This window comes from Callithrix jacchus, chromosome 3, assembly GCF_049354715.1.
Source record: "Callithrix jacchus isolate 240 chromosome 3, calJac240_pri, whole genome shotgun sequence".
Taxonomy (NCBI): domain Eukaryota; kingdom Metazoa; phylum Chordata; class Mammalia; order Primates; family Cebidae; genus Callithrix; species Callithrix jacchus.
Window position 1 is genome coordinate 37,536,362 of NC_133504.1, and position 19,240 is coordinate 37,555,601.

General features: G+C 39.5%; 1 protein-coding gene and 1 non-coding gene across 19 annotated transcripts in view; one reads left to right on the plus strand and one right to left on the minus strand.

Annotated features, from left to right (window-relative positions):
- The window catches only part of FNIP2 (folliculin interacting protein 2), a 146,496-nt gene that overhangs the window by 101,573 nt on the left and 25,683 nt on the right, over positions 1–19,240 (minus strand). For 5 of the 18 annotated variants that reach the window (XR_013532840.1, XR_013532837.1, XM_035292782.3 and 2 more), the window contains exon 1: positions 929–1,513. The exons of 7 other annotated variants lie outside the window; for them this stretch is intronic. Coding sequence is in view for 6 of the 11 variants with exons in the window: in XM_035292782.3 (XP_035148673.3) it covers positions 929–1,104 (176 nt within the window). In the remaining 5 variants the exon portion in view is untranslated. Of the gene's footprint in view, positions 1–928; positions 1,514–12,049; positions 12,215–19,240 lie in introns of those variants that run through there. 6 more of the 18 variants (XM_078366359.1, XM_078366358.1, XM_078366357.1 and 3 more) reach the window with 2 other exon arrangements.
- Positions 13,161–13,267, plus strand: LOC118152488 (U6 spliceosomal RNA). The gene has a single exon (XR_004741249.1). It is a non-coding gene; the product is annotated as a U6 spliceosomal RNA (small nuclear RNA).

Here is a 19,240-nt window from a genome sequence, read left to right on the forward strand (position 1 = left end):
ACCTGCTAATTAGTTTTATTTTATTTTATTTTTTTAGAGATGGGGTCTTGCTATGTTGCCCTGGCTGGTCTTGAACTCCTAGGCTCAAGTGATCCTCCCACCTCATTTTCCCAAAGTGTTTGGATTACAGGGTTGAGCCACCATGCCCAGGTTAAATGGACTTATAAACTCTTTTACACTAATCATTAACTTTTGGCTCTCCTTACTGTCTATGGAAGAATTTGGAATGAAATGCAATTCTCAAAAGAGTTTTTTGTTTTTACTGATATGCAATAAAATTCTTTACAAATACTGTTTCAACGAAGTACCACTAATAACAAAATAAATAAATTATTCCAAAGTGGACTTAATAATAAGCCAAAAAGAATATTGCAGGTATGTTTTTCTTTTTAGACAAGTTCCATTATTAAAATTTGCTGTTCATAATGCATCCTTCTCATGGAGAAGGTTTTCCAGAGGAAGACTGGGTCTCCCCCACCACCCTGCCTCCAGCTGGAAAAGCATATCCATCTGCTGGCCATGCAGACTATGAAGTGAGAACTCCCAGGCCTGTGCTCCATCTACTAACTGTGCTGATACTTCAGGATGGCACCTTTTTTCCCTGATAATTACTGTGAACAGTATCATCCAAGCTTCAAGAGACAAAGATGTAAACATTTCTTACAAGTTGGCTCCAGCAGAGGTAATGAAATGAAGAAAACAGGTGGGGAGTGGAATCACAACAGTCACTAAAAACTACCCATGCTTATATCTTTTCTATAAAAGAAAGGACTTGTCTCTGCACACCCACCAGTACCCCCATTTCTCCTACTTAAAAGCACTTACAAGAAACAACAACTTTCAGATCAACAGAACTCCATCTCCTTAGTACACATTGAATTAAATAAAAAATTATCTGAGATTTTGAAACAGAACTAAAGTTTCAAACCTGTTGTTGAGTTCCGTGTGGTCAGTGGTCCTGTCTACCCCGGCGTGTTTCTTAATCTTTGAGCATAAAAGCGCCCTGTAAATCTTCCCAGCACCGGGAACAGCATCACTCACACATCTGGCTGAGTCTTGCCGGCTCCCGGGCTGGTTTGTGGTCTTCCCTGCGCCGCCACACATCTCCTGAGCGGTTTAATGTTCTTCTGGTTTATCTCAACCACCAACATGGACTTGGACACAAATCCTGAAGTTCCTTTGTTATATGAGGAATATTCCGTAGTGACCAGCAGTTCTAAACAATCATTACACTGCTATACAGTATGTGAGAAAAGCTAGTTGGCAGCAGCATACTAATTTCCCCTTTCGAAAGTTAAAAAAAAAAAAAAAGGTGGAACATTCATTTGTTATGTAAATTAACCCCGCCAATAATTTAGGAAGTCAGATCCATCTATTACATTATAAAACGTGCTGTCTGCCATCCTATTACAAACATAGACAAGTCCTACTTTTGTTCCTAAGCTTATACTCCAGTTAGCAAAGACAAGACACTTAACAGGTTGAGCAGCTTGGACTGACTCACTCCATCTGTGCTCCCTAGCTGGAGATTATGTAGTAGTCAATTAATTGGTCACAAGACCTATTCATATGGCTCTAGGCAATGCAGCGACTTGCCTTCAGCTGCAAGGTTGTTCTGACATTGGCCACACCACCCTCTTAATGGCTCTCATGTGAGCCAGTGTCAGCTGACAGGTCTTACTCTGCAACCTTGCAAAATTTTACCCACAGCAAGCGAGGGATGGTTACCCACAACAGCCAAATGTAGGACTTAATGTATAGATGACATGGGGAAGTGGGATGCAGATTAGTGACATATCCTTGCTTTAATACAATGGGAAAAAAATGATCATGAGCGGCCATATACCCTTGAAACTCTTGCATTGAATTTCTAGACATATTCAAGCTAAAAAAGTTCAACCTGAGGACAAAAGCAGCTCAATTTTGACTTCTGACACTAATATTCTTCATTTGAAAAAGGAGAACAATGCTACAGAATCAATATGATTCTGTGGGTTCATGAAGAAAACATTTTTCTTTTATTAGAAATAAAAATCAAGATCCCTGGAATACAGGTCAAATCTTGATACACAAAATTACAAGGGGTTACCCCAATTCCTTTCCTTTTCCTGGTCCTGGAATTCGGTGAAGAAAACATTAATAGATCCCTAAAATCTGATAAACTCTTGGCTGGTCCTTTGGCTTCAGCAGTTTTAAATGTACCTTTGCATTAGGTTGGTGCAAAAGTAATTGCGGTTTTTGCCATTATTTTTAATATATGGTATCCATACATTTCACTGACAAGTGTGAGAAAAACACCATGGCATGGCCTTCTTATGACATTCTTATGTATATATGTATATAATCCTTAAAACTCCTTCAAAAAATATCTGAAATTCACTCTCTCCTGAGAAATAAAAATTGCAACATACCTACAACTTGAATTCTCTGTGGCACATGCTAAATTGATAGTATCAAGATACAACCAGAAAAAGAAAATAAAATCCTTTTTCCAAGAAGAACATATTTTGAGCTTAAAACTTAACTGACATGGCCACAGTATGATCATGAGTTCTCTTTTCCCATAAACTGCCTTAAAAGCCACTTTCTCTTTTTAACAGAGAACTAAAAGATTACTTATGCAAGCACTATAAAAACACCTATAGATAATGCTTATAATTGCAGTGCTCTGAGAGGCCAAGGTGAGAGAACTACTTGAGGCAGGATTTAAAGACTGGCCTGGGCAACATAGCAAGACCTCTTCTCTACAAAAAGATGAGAAAATTAGCCAGGGAGTGGTCGCATGTGCCTGCAGTCCAGCTACTCAGGAAACTGAGGTGGGAGGATCAGTTGAGCTCAGTAATTCAAGGCTGCAGTTAGCTATGACCACACCACTGCACTCCAGCCTGGACAACAGAGAGAGACCCTGTCTCAAAAAAAAAAAAAAAAAGTGTATAATGTATAATATCCCTTCTTATATACTAGATTATAAATACCTTGCATATAAGCCTGGGTCTTGACATTCATTTTCGTACCTCACGCAGGTTTTATCCACGGTCGATGTCCAACAGATACTTTCTGATTGGTTTAATAACACTAAATATTTGCATTAAAACTATTATATGGGCTGGGTGCAGTGGCTCACGCTGATAATCCCAGCACTTTGGGAGGCTGAGGTGGCCGCTCAACTCCTGATCATTTGAGGTCAGGAGTTCAAGATCAGCCTGGTCAACGTGGTGAAACCCCATCTCTACTAAAAAAAAAAAAAAAAAATACAAAACATTAGCCAGGTGTGGTGGTGCATGCCTGTAGTCCAGTTACTCAGTCTGAGGCAGGCGAATCACTTGAACTTGGGAGGCAGAGGTTGCAGTGAACCGAGAACGTGCCACTGCACTCTAGCCTAGGCGACATAGCAAGACTCTGTCTCAAAAAAAAAAACGAAACAAAACAAAAACCCAAAACTATGATATGAATCTAACTGCAACAAGCAGTGTGCTTCCTTGATAGTCTGATGCATACGTCTGATCAGGAGGGTGCCTGTACACTCACACTCCATTTCTCCCTTTCCCTCCTATAGCAAAAGCTCCCATAGACTTTTAACATCTTGTAATCACTCCAATCACAACATATCTTAACAGAAAAGATTTTTAGATTTTTAAAAAAATGAAATGCCAGCTCCTTTGTTACTCTGCTTAATAAGACATAAATCCACAGTTCAAAATCTGTTAAAATGTAATAAAGCAGAAATGCAAAACTAAACCACAACTATTAGATTTAAAAATGGATGCCTCTATATGACTTCAAATTTCCTCATGTTTAAATGGGAGCTCGGAAATTTCTTTAGTAATAGAAAATCCATAATTATATTATCACAACCATTCTTCTGAGACATTAGAGCAACTCAAGACAGTAAGAGGAGGTATGTGTAGATCTTTTATGCTTAAAAGTCTATTCTCTTCCTCAATCCAATCTCCCTGTTGTCTTGATCTTCTCTTTCCTAAAATGGAATCATATACTTATAGAGGTATTCATACTGTTATTCATTATCATGCTGGGTGCTCTGCTTTTAAATATTAAATACGTTGCATATTACAATTTATCATAAACCCTATTTGTAACTCTACACATGGCCCAGTTATCTATTTCCTTTCTACAGTTCATCCATGTATCATAGAAAACAATTTGGGTTATCCAAAGTTTACACATTTACAAACTGTCTGCCATCACTGAGTAGACTCCCACACTCCACACGCAGTTCACCAGGTTGTGGACTGGAACTGCTGCTGCCACCATTGCTACTTTCACAATACTGATGAACTTTATAAGACACTGGAAGGGAGGACCACACAAGTATGAAAGCATGATGAATCCATGTGGTATATGTAAGGAAGGGAGACTACTGCTTCGATTTGTTAAAGCTGCCTTTTGTACTGTTTCCAATCTCATATGCCAGGTACTAAGTGGTCCTAGAGAAGAGTGCCAAGTTTAAGAATCAATAAATAGCACAGTATCATTTAGATCATCAAAGGCAAGTATCTAGTACTCAAGACAAGTCCAACCTCTTTTCCCTGTGGCCAAAATCTCTAATCAATCACAACACTGTCTCCTGTGATGGCCTGACTCCTCTCCAAAACCTTTGGATGCAGTGCTGCCAGGACCCACCTCCAATCCAGAATCTGACATCTGGGAAAGAGCCTATTCCCATGCCTGATTTAGAGTTGGGAGAATTAAAGTCATAAAAGTTTCTAGGTTAAGTATTCGTGCATTTCTGTAATTCCTTGATCTCACATTCTTCACATGATGAAAAGCAACGGTCATGATATGTAATGAAAAATTAACTCAAAATCAACAATTGAGAAATGTAGCTTGAAGGAGAAAAATCTAAGACATAATACAGCTCCCTTAAAAAGTCCATTCTAATTATTCTCATTTAATGAGACTTGCAGTAAATAATCTTTCTCCTTTCAGCATGTTCAGCCTTGAAAGAAAAAAAAAAAAGAATCCCACTTTCTCTGTCTATTCACATTACTTTAATGAGAAAAAAAGGAAAAATAAATACAGGATGGGAGGGAGTGGCAGATGTTTATGATCCACAGTGTCACAAATGACCCTCCTCTTTATCAGGGTAATTCCCTCTCATGGTTCCATAATGCCTTCTCCTTGCTTAAGAACAAATGATCACAAATCTTTCTATCAGAGATCTTCAAAGCATGGTCCCCAGAAAGACACAAAACAGTATGGGATGCTGTTTCTTGATCCCATACTGGTACTATGAACACACAGCAACATGAACATGTACACTGCTTTGCATATAATAATTCAATCAAAATTTATTCAAAACAAAATAGGTCCTCCTCCTAGGCTAGAGCAGTAGATTAAGGTAAGGGGGTGTGACAGCTTTTCTGAAGCAGTCTACTTTAGGGGAATGGGCTTTGGAGACAGATCCAGGATCGGAACCAAGTCTGTCAATACTTGGCTGTTTTCAGAAACGTGAACATGGATAGTGCCTAAGAGTTAGCTATGCAGCAGGCCATCCTCACAATACCAGTTCAGTGTTTGATCAAACAATAACACACCTATCCTAATGCCATCTAACTCACCTGATGAACTCAGCGCTAAGGAAATTTGTCAATACAAATTCAGTCATATAGGGTCAAAAACACTGGTAGATCCACCAAGTGCTCTTCTACATGTTTTATGTGTTTCATTTAATCACAGGAAGTAGATAGTAGTAATATTTTCTCTTAACAGAAGAGGAGAATGAAGCACAGAAAGGTCGAGGAACTGGTCCAAGGTATATAGTTTGTCAGTGGCAGAGTCAAGACTTAAATCTAGGCATCCTTGCTCTTGAGTGAGCCCATCCTGCTCATCCTCACACCATGTCTGCGCCTGTCCACTGAGACAGATCTAGGAAGGGGCTGAGGAGGAGGCAATTGGATATTACTGACTGATAAGTGAAATTCTTTCTTCTACATCTCAAATTGCATGCCACCTAGAATGTTTAGATTCTCACTAATTCAGTCCTCTGAGGACAAGGCCCAAGTCATGTGCTTTGTGAGTGACTAAGTATCTTGTCGGACACCTTGTCATCAACCCTACCCTACTCACTCACCCCTGTAAACAATCCCTGTGCAGGAGCCAGGCACACCAGCCCCACCTGCCTCCCCAGGATTCTGCTCTGCCCTCCACTCCCAGTCCAGCACTTCAGCTAGGGACAGACTCTGAGGCAAAGTGATTTTTATTTTTTAATCTATACAAAGTTAGCTTAAATATACAATAAAAATAAATCAGTATGACTGTTTTGACTTAAAATGTGGAAATACCTGGGAAATAATTTAACTTTCAGATCCAGATAAAAGTCAGACGGAAATTCAGTAAGATCTGCAGTTCCTAATTATAATCTAGATTATTTTCAACTCACATGTCTCCATACCTTAAAGAGTAAAGCATTTGGCACCCAGAGCACAAACAGAAGGCACCCAGTAACTGAAAGAATCAATGAATGAGTGGCACATCTTTATAAAATCTGTGAAACATAGAAAATTCTTATGTTAAAATAAAAAGAACAGGATAAAAATTGTATATGCAGTTTGACAACAAGCATGATTTTAAAAAACTCAATGTAGAAAAAGAAAGTATCAGAAAGCAAAAAAAAGAAAGCATAGAAAAAAATATCAAACTGATTTTGAGAACCCATGATCAAGATGCTTTTTAAAAATTCTGTATTTTCCAATTTTCTAACAATAGGCACGTATTACTTACAAACGATGGTTAAGACTATTTTTTAAAAAAATTCTTGCCATTAACAATAACCTGATTTATTTAATCTACAATAATTCTGCAAGCTTTATTTTTATTTTTTTTATTTTTTTGAGACAGAGTCTTGCTATGTCTCCAGGCTGGCATGCAGTGGCGCAATCTCAGCTCACTGCAACCTCCGCCTCCTGGGTTCAAGCGATTCTTCCGCCTCAGTCTCTCCAGTAGCTGGGACTACAGGCGTGTGCCACTACGTCTGGCTAATTTCTGTATTTTTAGTAGAGACAGGGTTTCACCATGTTGGCCAGGATGGTCTCGATCTCTTGACCTCGTGATCCACCTACCCAAAGTGCTGGGATTACAGGCCTGTGCCACCACGCTCGGCCCTAGAAGCTTTATTTTAAGAGAACTGCCAGAGTCAAAACAACCTCAGAGAGCTGGAAGGAAAAGCAAAGCACTTACCCTGGAAGGGTGCAATTTGACTCCCACAATCTTTCCTTCAACATTATTGCTATCATTAATACTTACATAAACCAGCAAAACTATATAGCTTTTAATACCCTCCTAAAGTATCTAAACAAAGCTCCACAATGTCCCTTTATCTGGAAACTTTGTTTAGTGCTGAACAGCAATGCAATATACATAACAATGAGAAGAATTTTTAAAGTAAACATTATACATTTTTTTGAAAAAGTGCTACCAAAAGGCTATCTGACCAAGTACCATTATCCAGACGACACAGAGATAAGGAAAAGAAAGATAAGGCTCCAGGAAATCCCCAACCTGATAAAAGAAACTGCAGCCCAGAAGGGCTACAATGAAGCTGTGTTTCTAACTACTTCATATCTAAACTTTAACACCAAAAAGAGGTAGCCGGGTCAGGCCTGCTGTGTAACTCCACCCATGAGAAAAGGCACTGCATATCTATTTGTCTCAGTAAGATGACTCATCCTTTCTGGAATCAGGGAGATAACCAGCAATTTAGATAAAGTCTTTTTTGTTTAAAGGCCCAATATCGGAACTGGATCTACAATCTACTTTTCTTATGTATGATTTTTATAACCCATCCCCATGTTTCACTGAAATTAATAGCAGCTATGGGATTATTTTTAAGACTGCCAAAGGTTAGAAACAAAATATTACCTAACTTTTAAAGTTTAACTTTGATTTCGAGCCAGGTTGTCACCAGCATTTGGACCTAGGAAAGGTATCAGGAGTCCAGACCTGCTTAGAAGTTGGAAGCTGAGCTTTGGGTTGGGGCCATCATCTCAGCAATCATTCACAGATCTCTCATTCTCTGCAAATCATGTGATCAGGGCACTGCGCTATCAAGTAAGGTAGAAGGTGTCTGGAAGAGCTGTTGCAGAAATTCTTATTTAATGCATTTGCTTACTCTACCTACTTCACAGCTCTATGGCAGTGCCACTTTTCAGTGCTCCCATTCTCCACATCAAAACTGAAATTATTTAATTCATGAGAAGCATGTTTGAAAAAATACCTAGCAGAGAACTCTTGGCTATTTCCAGCTCCCTTCCATTTGGATGTATAGCTATAACATAATTGAATTTTCTGTTAATGCTTTGGAACTTTCTGTTGCTGATGCCTGGATTCCTCAGCAGGCAATGAAGAGCTGTACAAAGTCCAGTACTAAGATGCTGTCAGTATTAAAAGCAGCAGCTCACATGCCCAAAACCACTACTGACAATTTAGCCACCTCATGAGCAGAAAGGTAAAACTTTCTCATTATTCTGTACCTTCTCATATGCCTTGCTCTATCCAACTACACATAAATGTCCCACACTAGACTGGTCTCTGTTTTCCTGGAGGGGAACATTTTTGTGAAAAGGCTTCTCTCTTACATTTACAACATTTTTTAGAATTTATAATTTTTTAACATTTATAATATGGAGATATAACTTTATCTCACAGAGGAATAAAAAATTCATTGAGGCTACTGTAAATGGCATCAAATACATATTATTATTGCCATTAGGGTAATTTTGGAATTACTCAGAGTTATTCATTAATCTGTGCTACAAATAAATTAGCCACCAAATAGGATTAAACTAAACAAAGAACATCTGACACTCTTCCAGTTTATAAAGGCATTTCATTGCTTTTGTAGAATAATTTATGAACTCACTTTTTAAATGTGCTATCTAAAGACTTAAAACTCTACTCATTTCATGTTTTCAAACATGTCATGTGGCAGACCCTGTTCAGGATGCTGATGATACATGAAACAAACCCCCACCACCTTTATGAAGTCTACATGATAGTGGCAGAAAAAAATCAATAATTCAGAAAAATATTCGGTGTGCCAAATATAGCGGTGAGTGCTATAGCAGAAGATGAAGCAGGGAAAGGGTAAGCAATAGGGAATATTGAAGAGCAGGGAAATTTACCTCATTTTCCATCTCTCTAGAAGCAGAGTAAAGACTTGAATTAAGAAAAAACCTACAAGGGCAGATGTGATAGCTCACACCTGTAATCCAAACACTTTGGGAGGCCGAGGTGGGAGGATCACTTTAGTTTAAGAGTTTGAGACCTGCCTGGGCAACACAGCAAGATATCTTCTCTATAACAAATTTAAAAAGTAATGAGGCATGGTGGTGCATGCATGCAATGCTAACTACTCAGGAGGCCGAGGTGGGCGGATCACTTGAGCCCAGGAGTTTGAAGCTTCGGTGAGCTATGATCACACCACTGCACTTAGGCTTGAGTGACAGGGCAAGACGCTGACTCTAGAAAACAACAACAAAGACTTACACAAAAACAAAAAAAACCTAGAAGCCTAGGTCTTTTAAAGGCTGTTAGTGTAAACAGTTGTAAACAGGATAAAGAGGAAAACTAAATTGTGTGCCAACAGTCTTAGAGCAGATGTGGTGATGGAGTAACAGGTTTCCCAATGGTGTGGGAGAAGGTCTTGTCAGAAGACCCTCTCTTCTCTCAACACCAGTGATACAAAGGCATGGCAAAAAGTTTTCTCTGGAGCATGTGGCACTCCTGGCTTCCTATTGACTCCTGCCTATGGAGAGATGGCAGCTTCCATCACAAATTCTACTGCTACCACCTAATCCAAGCCTGGTGGATTTGGGAAGTGTTTTGTTTGCTTGTTTGAGACAGGGTCTTGCTCTGTCACCCAGGCTGGAGTGCAGTGGCAAGATCATGCCTCACTGCAGCCTTGACCTCCTAAGCTCAAACAATCTTTCCATCTCAGCCTCCTGAGTAGCTCAGACTACAGGCATGTGCTACCATACCTGGCTAATGTTTGTGGTTTTTGTAGAGATGGGGTTTCACCATGTTGCCCAGGCTGGTCTCAAACTCCCAGGGTCAAGTGATCTGCCCACCTCAGCCACCCAAAGCTCTAGGATTATAGGTGTGAGTCACCATGCCCAGCAAAGCCCAGTGTTTTGCCAGGACTACTGTAATAACCTTTGTACTGGTATCCCACTAATTCTTGGCCTGCTACAAATCCATTCAATGGAAGTCAATGTATATAACAGAATTACAAAGTTAATGAGAATTATTCATGGAAATCTATGTAGAGGTTAAGTTAGTGATAGTTCTCCTTCAGTTTTGGTTTGACAGGCAAAAATAGAGATACCTATCCACAACAGAGCTACAATTAAGGGTTTCCCATACAACATGTTTATCACTGGTAAACAGTGAGAAAGACTTAAAGTGCTCTAAGAGTTCTAATAGCCACAAACACTAAGCTGCTTGGGAGTTGACAGAAATCAATTTAGGAGAAGAGAAAGCTGAGAAATGAAAGACTGGGAAAGGATATTCAGCTTTGAATCAGCAGACTCTCATTTCTCTGAGTCAGTTCCTCATGATCAGGCTGGGTATGAGGAACTCAGGAGACGCCAGCCACCAGCCACATAGTCATCGTCAGCAGGGTCCCTGCTGAGAGAGGGTGTCACACCAGGGAACAGAACCTTGGATGAGAAGGCAAGAGCGAAGTCTAGTTCTGACCTGTCATTCATTACCCACATGATTCTGGGGAAAGACACTAGACTCTCTGGGCCTCAGTTTCCTTAACCATAAATAGACAAGAGTTGTTGAAGATGTTAAATGAGAGCATTTAAAAGTACTTTTATAAAACTATAAACTCTAGACAAATGTGATGTGTTAATTTTCATATACACAAGCCCAAAAGTACTCACTGTCCTATTTGAGTTGCTAAGCTCATAGATGATTGCATTGTATTTATACAACATGAAGCCAAGATAAATAATTTTGGCCACAATAACACCTGGCAAATAATGATTTTACCCAAGAAAGTCAATCACCTTCTCACCCTGTTTTCCCTTCCCCAAAAACATAGCCAATTTTCTGGAAGCTCCTGGTAGTTAAACACTAAGATAGATTCATCACAAAGTTCCTTGGGAACAATAACCTCTAGAACGAATTAGTGCAACAGTTAGAAAATTATATGTATGAAACAATCATCTTTCTTTTTTTTTTTTGTGACGGAATGTCACTCTTGTTGCCTAGGCTGGAGTGCAATGGTGCGATCTCGGATCATCACAACCTCCATCTCCCGGGTTCAAGCAATTCTCCTGCCTCCACCTCCCAAGTAGCTGGGATTGCCAGCATGCGTCACCACGCCCAGCTAATTTTTTGCATTTTTAGTAGAGAAAGCATTCCTCCATGTTGGTGAGGCTGGACTCAAACTCACAACCTCAAGTGATCCACCCACCTCAACCTCCCAAAGTGCTGGGATTATAGGCGTAAGCCACCTCGCCTGGCCCAATTATCTTCCAATATAAGGTATTCTCTCTTCTCATAAATCACCTTTCAACCCCTCACATATCCTCAGTCACATTAATTTCCCCTTCTAAAGCACCCCTCAACCAACTTTACGAGCTGAATCCTCTAAGTTCTTTTAGGCCATCTACTCTATAAAAACTTCCCAAATGGTCCCTTTCTGAAGACATTTCAATATGTGTAATAGGAAGACAGAATGGTCTCTATAAATAATGCCTCTGAAGGATTTACTACCTCTCTTGTAGCTCAGAACCTCCCTAACTAAAACAATCGTTCAACCTTCCCCCGGGATACCTTGGAACAACAGTCACTATGTCTACACATTGCCTCAAACCATGGTTTAGTGCAGTGGTCCCCAGCCTTTTTTGGCACCAAGGACTGGCTTCATGGAAGACAATTTTTCCATGGACTGGGGGTGGGAGATGGTTTTGGGATGAAACTGTTGCACCTCAGATCATCAAGCATTAGATTCTTGTAAGGAGCACACAACCTAGATCACTCACGTGAACAGTTCACATAGGGTTCATGCTGCTGTGCAAACCTAATGAATGCTGCTGCTGATCTGAACAGGAGGCGGAGCTCAGGTGGTAACATCAGTGACGGGGATCAGCTGTAAATACAGATGAAGCTGGGCTTGCCTGCCCACCACTGCTCACCTCCTGCTGTGTGGCTGCTCGAACTCCTAGTTGGGTTTAGGTTTGAATACCTGGTTTAGGAAAGAATAACTGCAAGTCATGCACAAGTCCCATAAAAAAAATAACATGTGGAAGTGGTGTTTCCTCAAGGTAACTTTGGATCTGCAATGTTTAATAAATAATATTATTTAAATAAATAATTTTCAAAGTTGAGTGCTTTAGCTGCTATTATAAATGTATTAATCTCTCCTTACATCTCATCAGATACATCAGAATGTAGATGTTGGTTAGGAATTCCTGAGCCACACGATGAACTTTGAGGACATGGACCACACCTTTAATTTCTTTTGTGTTTTACTTGTGCAGTTAATATTAACACTGAACAGAGAGCAGGCAGTTAGTAAGTGGTTCTTAAATTAGCTACTTTTAAATGAACCCCTTTTCTGTCATATTTACTAAGGCTGGCTGCCTTGCAAATAGCTGTTCACCTAAGTTCGAAAATATTCACTCTCTCAGGGACAACGAAACCTCATTATATCACGGCTCGATGTGACATAGATTCAAACGCTCCTCTGAGAAAGAATTGCACATTTAAAAATATGACTGCATTTGATTAGTCCAAAATCCAAGCTAATGATAACCCTGATACCAGTTCTTAAAGGAATTCAGTTATACTCCATCCAGCAGAAGTATCATAAATGTTGACTTCATTTTATTACAGAAGAATTTCCAAGGAAAATGAATAAACCTCTCTTAGCAGAGGGGTGTTAAGTACGTATGACAGTAATCCTTTTGTTTATAAGGGATACCTTCAGGTATACTAACAACTTCGAGAGGATTAATATAACTAGACCCAAGAATTTGGTCTTTAGAAGTATATCATTTTCAAATTATTCCATGGAAATCCAAAAAAAAACTCAGAGACAGTGCTCTTCAACAGCATGATAATATAAGCCACAAATATAATTTTAAATGTTCTAGTACCCATATTTAAAACTGCAATAAGAAACACGTGAGGTGCTCACTTCAGCAGCACATGTACTAAAATTGGAGCAATACAGAGAAGATTAGCAGAGCCCCTGCACAAGGATGAAATGCAAATTCATGAAGTGTTCCATATCTTTTTAATACCTAGGTGACAGGTTGATAGGTGCAACAAATCACCATGGCACACATTTACCTATATAACAAACCTGCACATCTTGCATGTGTACCCTGGAACTTAAAAAAGATAAAAGGCACATGTGAGGACTGGATGTGGTGGCTCTTGCCTGTAATCCCAGTACTTTGGGAGGCCAAGGCTCACTTGGGAGGATCACTTGAGCTTAGGAGTTCAAGATCAGCCTGGGCAACATAAGGAGACTCTATCTACAAAAAAAAATTTTTTTTAATTAGCTTGGTATGGTGGCACACTCGTAGTCCCAGCTACTTGGGAGGCTGAGGCAGGAGGCTCACTTGAGCGCAGGAGGTCAAGGCAGCAATGAGTCACGGTCACAACACTGCACTCCAGCCTGGGCCACAGAGCAGGAAAGACAAACAAACAAAAAAAACAAGTGAAATGAATTTGAGTATTTTGTTTAATCCAACATATATGAAATCTTATTTCAACATGTTATCAATATTAAAAAGTATTAACTTTTTCACAGAATACTTCACATTCTTTACTTCATTCTAGGTCTTCAAAATCCAATGTGAATTTTACACTTAGAGAATATCTCAATTCAGGCTAGCCACATTTCAAGCTCAAGCCACTTAGACATGTGGCTGGTGTTTACTGAACTGGGCAGCACAGTTCTAGACAACTCTTCACATAAATGACAACAGTAGTGAACACATATGGTTTGCCTCTGTTCCATTTACAAACCCCATCACAACAACCAACAAAAGGGGTAAGAAACCTAACCCCTTGGCCAGTAGGAAAGCTTGGAAGGCTGGAATCCAAGTGTTCAGAATTGTCAGTGAAACTTTAAAGACAGCCAGGAGGAAGCTGATTAGCTCCACAACCCCCGTGCAAACAGAAGTGAGAGGAATCATTACCTCTATTTACCAAACCATAAGTATGCTCATTTGCCAATCTTAAATGTCATAATGATGAAAGTCACATGATAAGGGAACTGAAAACTGAAGAATTATGATAACAAAGACAACTCTGGAAGTGTAACATCCATTGAACTCTATAGAAGTAAAAGCATCTTATAGCAACTAGTCAAACTGGAGCAACTCTGGACTATTCTTTCCTGTCCTCCTCCCCTCCTCTCCTTAAACTCATCAGTAAACAAATCTTGATTCTTTCTCTGCATCTTTTCCATGGTAAAATGCTGTGGGTCTTGTAAACTGAAAAAATACACCATATTCTGTGCAGCAAAGAATCTGCCAGTCATGTGATATTTGGTATAGGCCTCTATATACCTGCTTTTACATCTGAACATTTAGGACTCCTACATCATGTCTCAGCGTTCTTGGAATCTCTGGAAATTTGCACACACAGTTGCACCTTGTAGGCACATTCCAACTATCTTTATTAGCACTCTAGGTCCTCTGACCTAAGTATTCCTGTTTCAACCCTTAGAGCTCAAAGTTCCCATGAATGGTCTATCTAAAAACAAATATGCTGTTCTCTGTCTTCTTTAATCACCCTCATTTCTACCCTCCCCCATTTTCCAGCAAGACTTTGACTACATTCTCTCATCCTTGCAGCTGTAATTATTCCCTGCATGCCTGCCCTCTAACTTCATACAATCTTCCAGTCCCTTGATAACTTCCTTTATCAAACCCATCCTGAATTCACCTCTTCATCTTTCAAAGCTGATGAGTCATCACTTTAATTCCCCACCTCATTCTATCCTTCAATTGGACTGGCCTCCAAAGCTAATTCTAGGGTGAAGCCACCCATTTACCTTCTCCACTCTAAGGCTGCTGAGTGCTACAGAGAGCCTCCACTGTGCAGCCCATTCTCATTATGTGAAGCAGTTATGCTCTATAGTCACTGTGAACGCTGAATTAGTGAATACTGAACCACTGCCTCTAGGTGGGAAATAAAGAGTCAGGTTCCTGAAAGCCTCTGATTACAACATTCTCATCAACGAATTAATATATAACTTGTTTTATAGTGTGTGTGTTCTTCTGTTTAAAGATACCCTATTTAATGTATACTGTTGCTTCATTAACACCAAACTCATAGGCAACAGCACTATTAATTCATGCCTGAACAAAGCTTACCTAAATACACTGTCTCTGTAAGACACATCACAGGTTCTTGTAGTAGGACCACTAGACAGCACTTCAGCACTATACTCAGGTCTATTTAAATAGTGACATTACCAAGAAGCAGCAAAAAAAAAAAAAAGCCAAAAAGAAAAAGCACTAAATTCCTTGTGAAAAGGACACTTGTTTATAGTAAAAGAGCTGAAACAAGATGGCAGAATGTTATCGTTTGACTTCAGCTGTGAACATGCACACAAAGTGACTCAAATATTTTGCCATTCTGCATGTCTATGAATGACCATGAAAGTGCCAGGAGTACTGATCTGGGGGTTACAAATTTTACTAGGTAGGTGAATTTACTAATAAGGAATCTGAAAATAATGAGGTCTGTGCTCAGCACCTGATATGCATGTGTGTGTGTGTGTGTGTGTGTGCATACGTGTGTATGTGCATGTGTGCATGTGTATGTGTTGAGACAGCGTCTTGCTCTGTCTCCCAGGCTAGAGTGCAGTGATGCAATCATGGCTTACTGTAGCTTTGACCTACTAGGCTCAAGTGATCCTCCTGCCTCAGCCCCCCAAGTAGCTGTGACCACAGGTGTGCACCACCATGACCAGCCAATTTTTTTTTTTTTTTTAGAAATGGGGTCTCACTATGTTGCCCAGGCTGGTCTTGAACTCCTGGGCTCAAGCAATCATCCTCCTTGGCTTCCAAAGTCCTGGGATTATAAGCATGAGCTACCATGCCCAGCTGATAGGTTTTTGTGAACATTTTCTCTACTAAACTGTAAGCTCCCTGAAAGTAGATCATATGTTATTCTTTCATTTGTTCCTGGAAACGAGCACAGTGCTTGGTATACAGAAAACACTCATAAATGTCTGCTAACCAGAGTTACACCCACATTCACCTTTGCAGCCTCCTATGGAAAAAAATCTTGCTGCTTCTATCTAAGAAAAAGACAGAGATCCCTGTTCTCCAGATCCTACCGTCTGTTATCCCTAAGGGACAGTGTTTCTGATATCAGCTGCCCCTACCACCATGTTTTACCTATTTTCAAGCCTTTTGTATATGGCATGCTTACACCTGAGATTACTGATGTATATAACCCTCAGAATGCAGAATACAGAGAACACACAGGAAATAAAACACAGAGGGTCATTACTGACAGTCTTAGCTGACGGTCTGAGCAGGGAGGTGTTACACTCTGTTTTGGCATTCTAAAACAGGATTTCTTGCATCCCAACAGTGGCCAATTGGTAACTGGTAAAATTTCTGGTATTACAAACATACCAACATGAAAACTCTTAGGGTTCTCAGTGCAGTCTGGGCGCAGTGGCTCACACCTGTAATCCCAGCACTTTGGGAGGCCAAGGCAGGTGGATCACCTGAGGTCAGGAGTTTGAGAACAACCTGGCCAACATGAAGAAACCCTGTCTCTACTAAAAATACACAAATTAGCTGGGCATGGTAGCAGGCACCTGTAATCTCAGCTACTCAGGAGGCTGAGGCAGGAGAATCACTTAAACCTGGGAGGTGGAGGTTGCAGTGAGTTGAGATCATGCCATTGCACTCCAGCCTGGGCAACAGAGTAAAACTCTGTCACAAAAAAGAAAAAAAAGAAAAAAAAAGGATTCTCAATGTAGAAGGAACAGCTAAAGACTAGAGCATCTGTAGGCACTAAAAATAAAAACGAAGTTATAGAGGGGATTGGAAGCAATAGTGCCTGAAAGTGTTGAGGGAGAAATCACAAATTCCTATCAGAAAATTCCACCTTCTCATTTATTGATTGCCCCTCCTCCACCTACCTCTTCACCCTCACCCCTCGCCATTCCATTAAATTAGGTTAGGTTTTCAGAAAACTGTTTAATTCTAATCATGATAATCTGATATTTATTTTTGGAGAATCACCTACAAACAAAATGGAAAGACAAGAATTTAAAAATTATGACCACAAATATAAAAACAACTTTAAAATGTGTATTTAGCATCTAACTCTCCAAATAAAAATATACAAATCCAAAAAAGTGCTAAGTGAAGAAAAATGAAAATTAAAGGTATCTACTACTAAGCTTAGACAACCAAATCATCTAACAAACCTTTATTGAGCACTTTGTTATTTTACTTTATATTTTATTTTAGAGACAGGGTCTTACTATGTTACCTAGGCTGGAGCCCAGTGGTGCGATCACAGATCACTGCAGCTTGGAACTCCTGGGCTCAAGTGATCCTCCTGCCTCAGCCTTCTTAGTAGTTAGAATTACAAGTACATATCGCCAAACCCAATTAATTTTTAAAACTTTTTGGAGAGATGGAATCTAATTATGTTGCTTAGGCTGGTCCTGAACTACTAGCCTCAAGTGATTCTCCTGCCTCGCCTCCCAAAATGCTGGTATTACAGGTGTGAGCCACCATGCCCAGCCTACTGAGCACTTCTGTAAGGCATTCCTGTGCCTACTTTTTGGTATACAGGTTGAGTATCCCTTATCCAAAATATTTATTGGAAATAAATATTAAAAAAAAAAGAAAGAAATATTAAACCAAAATACCTATTAGAATGGCTATAAGTTAATCTGATTTTTATAGGATGGCCAGATTTATTAATAAGATAGTAATAGGATCCTATAATTTATTATAGGATTCATTAATATATTTACAAATATTCCAAAATCTGAAAAAACTCCAAATCCCTCAAGGGATCAGAAGTGTTTTGGATTTGGAGTTTTTTCAGATTTTGGAATATTTGTATACACATCATGAGATATCTTGGAGATAGAACCAAAGTCTCAACATGAAATTCACTTATGTTTCTTTCATATACATCATATATACACAGCCAGAAGGTAATTTTATATAATATTTTTAGTAATTTTGCATATGAAGCAAAGTTTTGATTGTTTTGGGACTGTGACCCATCACATAAGGCCAGGTGTGAAATTTCCCACTTAACATCTCATGTTAATGCTCAAAAGTTATTCCCTAGTGTCACTCTTATACTACTCCAAACCTTTAATGGCTTTAAACAAAAGAATTACAGCAGTACAGCAAACCCCAAGCCTTTTCCATTGGGTAAGGCATTATTTCACCTAGAACGCCTCCAACACTGCCAGGACCTAATCAGGTCACCACAACCCCTGGAGGTAGAAAAAATGGACTCTCATTGCTTTTAGTCAGAAACTACTATAATTTGGGAGCATTTCAGATTTTGGAATTAGGAATACTGAATCTGTACTGTTAGTTCCTTTTACACATGTCATAACAGAAGAATAGGAAACAAATCTTCATGAACTGAACTTCTCAAGGGCAGGGTGTTATCTTATTCATTCTTGTATTATTAGTATTATTTTTTTGAGATGGAATTTCACTCTTGTTATCCAGGCTGGGGATTATAGGTATGTGCCACCATGCCCAGCTAATTTTGTACTTTTAGTAGAGACAGGGTTTCTCCATGTTGGTCAGGCTGGTCTCGAACTCCTGACCTCAGGTGATTCACTCACCTCGGCCTCCCAAAGTGCTCGGATTACAGGCGTGAGCCACGGCGCCTAGCCATTCTTGTATTCTAACAATGCTTTGTACCTAGAGAATGGAAAATGTCAACAGATGCTTTTGAATGAACATTTACTGTTGAGGATCCTATAAATTCATTTGTAAGTTTACTTTTAGAGCTCAGAGCACACATCAGAAACATCATTATAAAGGTAGTCAGAGTACCTGACCTTCCTACAAAAACCAGGTTAACTTATAGCCATTATTCCAATAAATATTATGTTATAACTGTCTTTTATAACATAATATCTTAGGTATGAAAAAAATGAGTTCTGAGTGGTAAAAGCCTGCAATTTTTCTCTCTCTCGTACACACACACACACACACACACACACACACACACACACAAT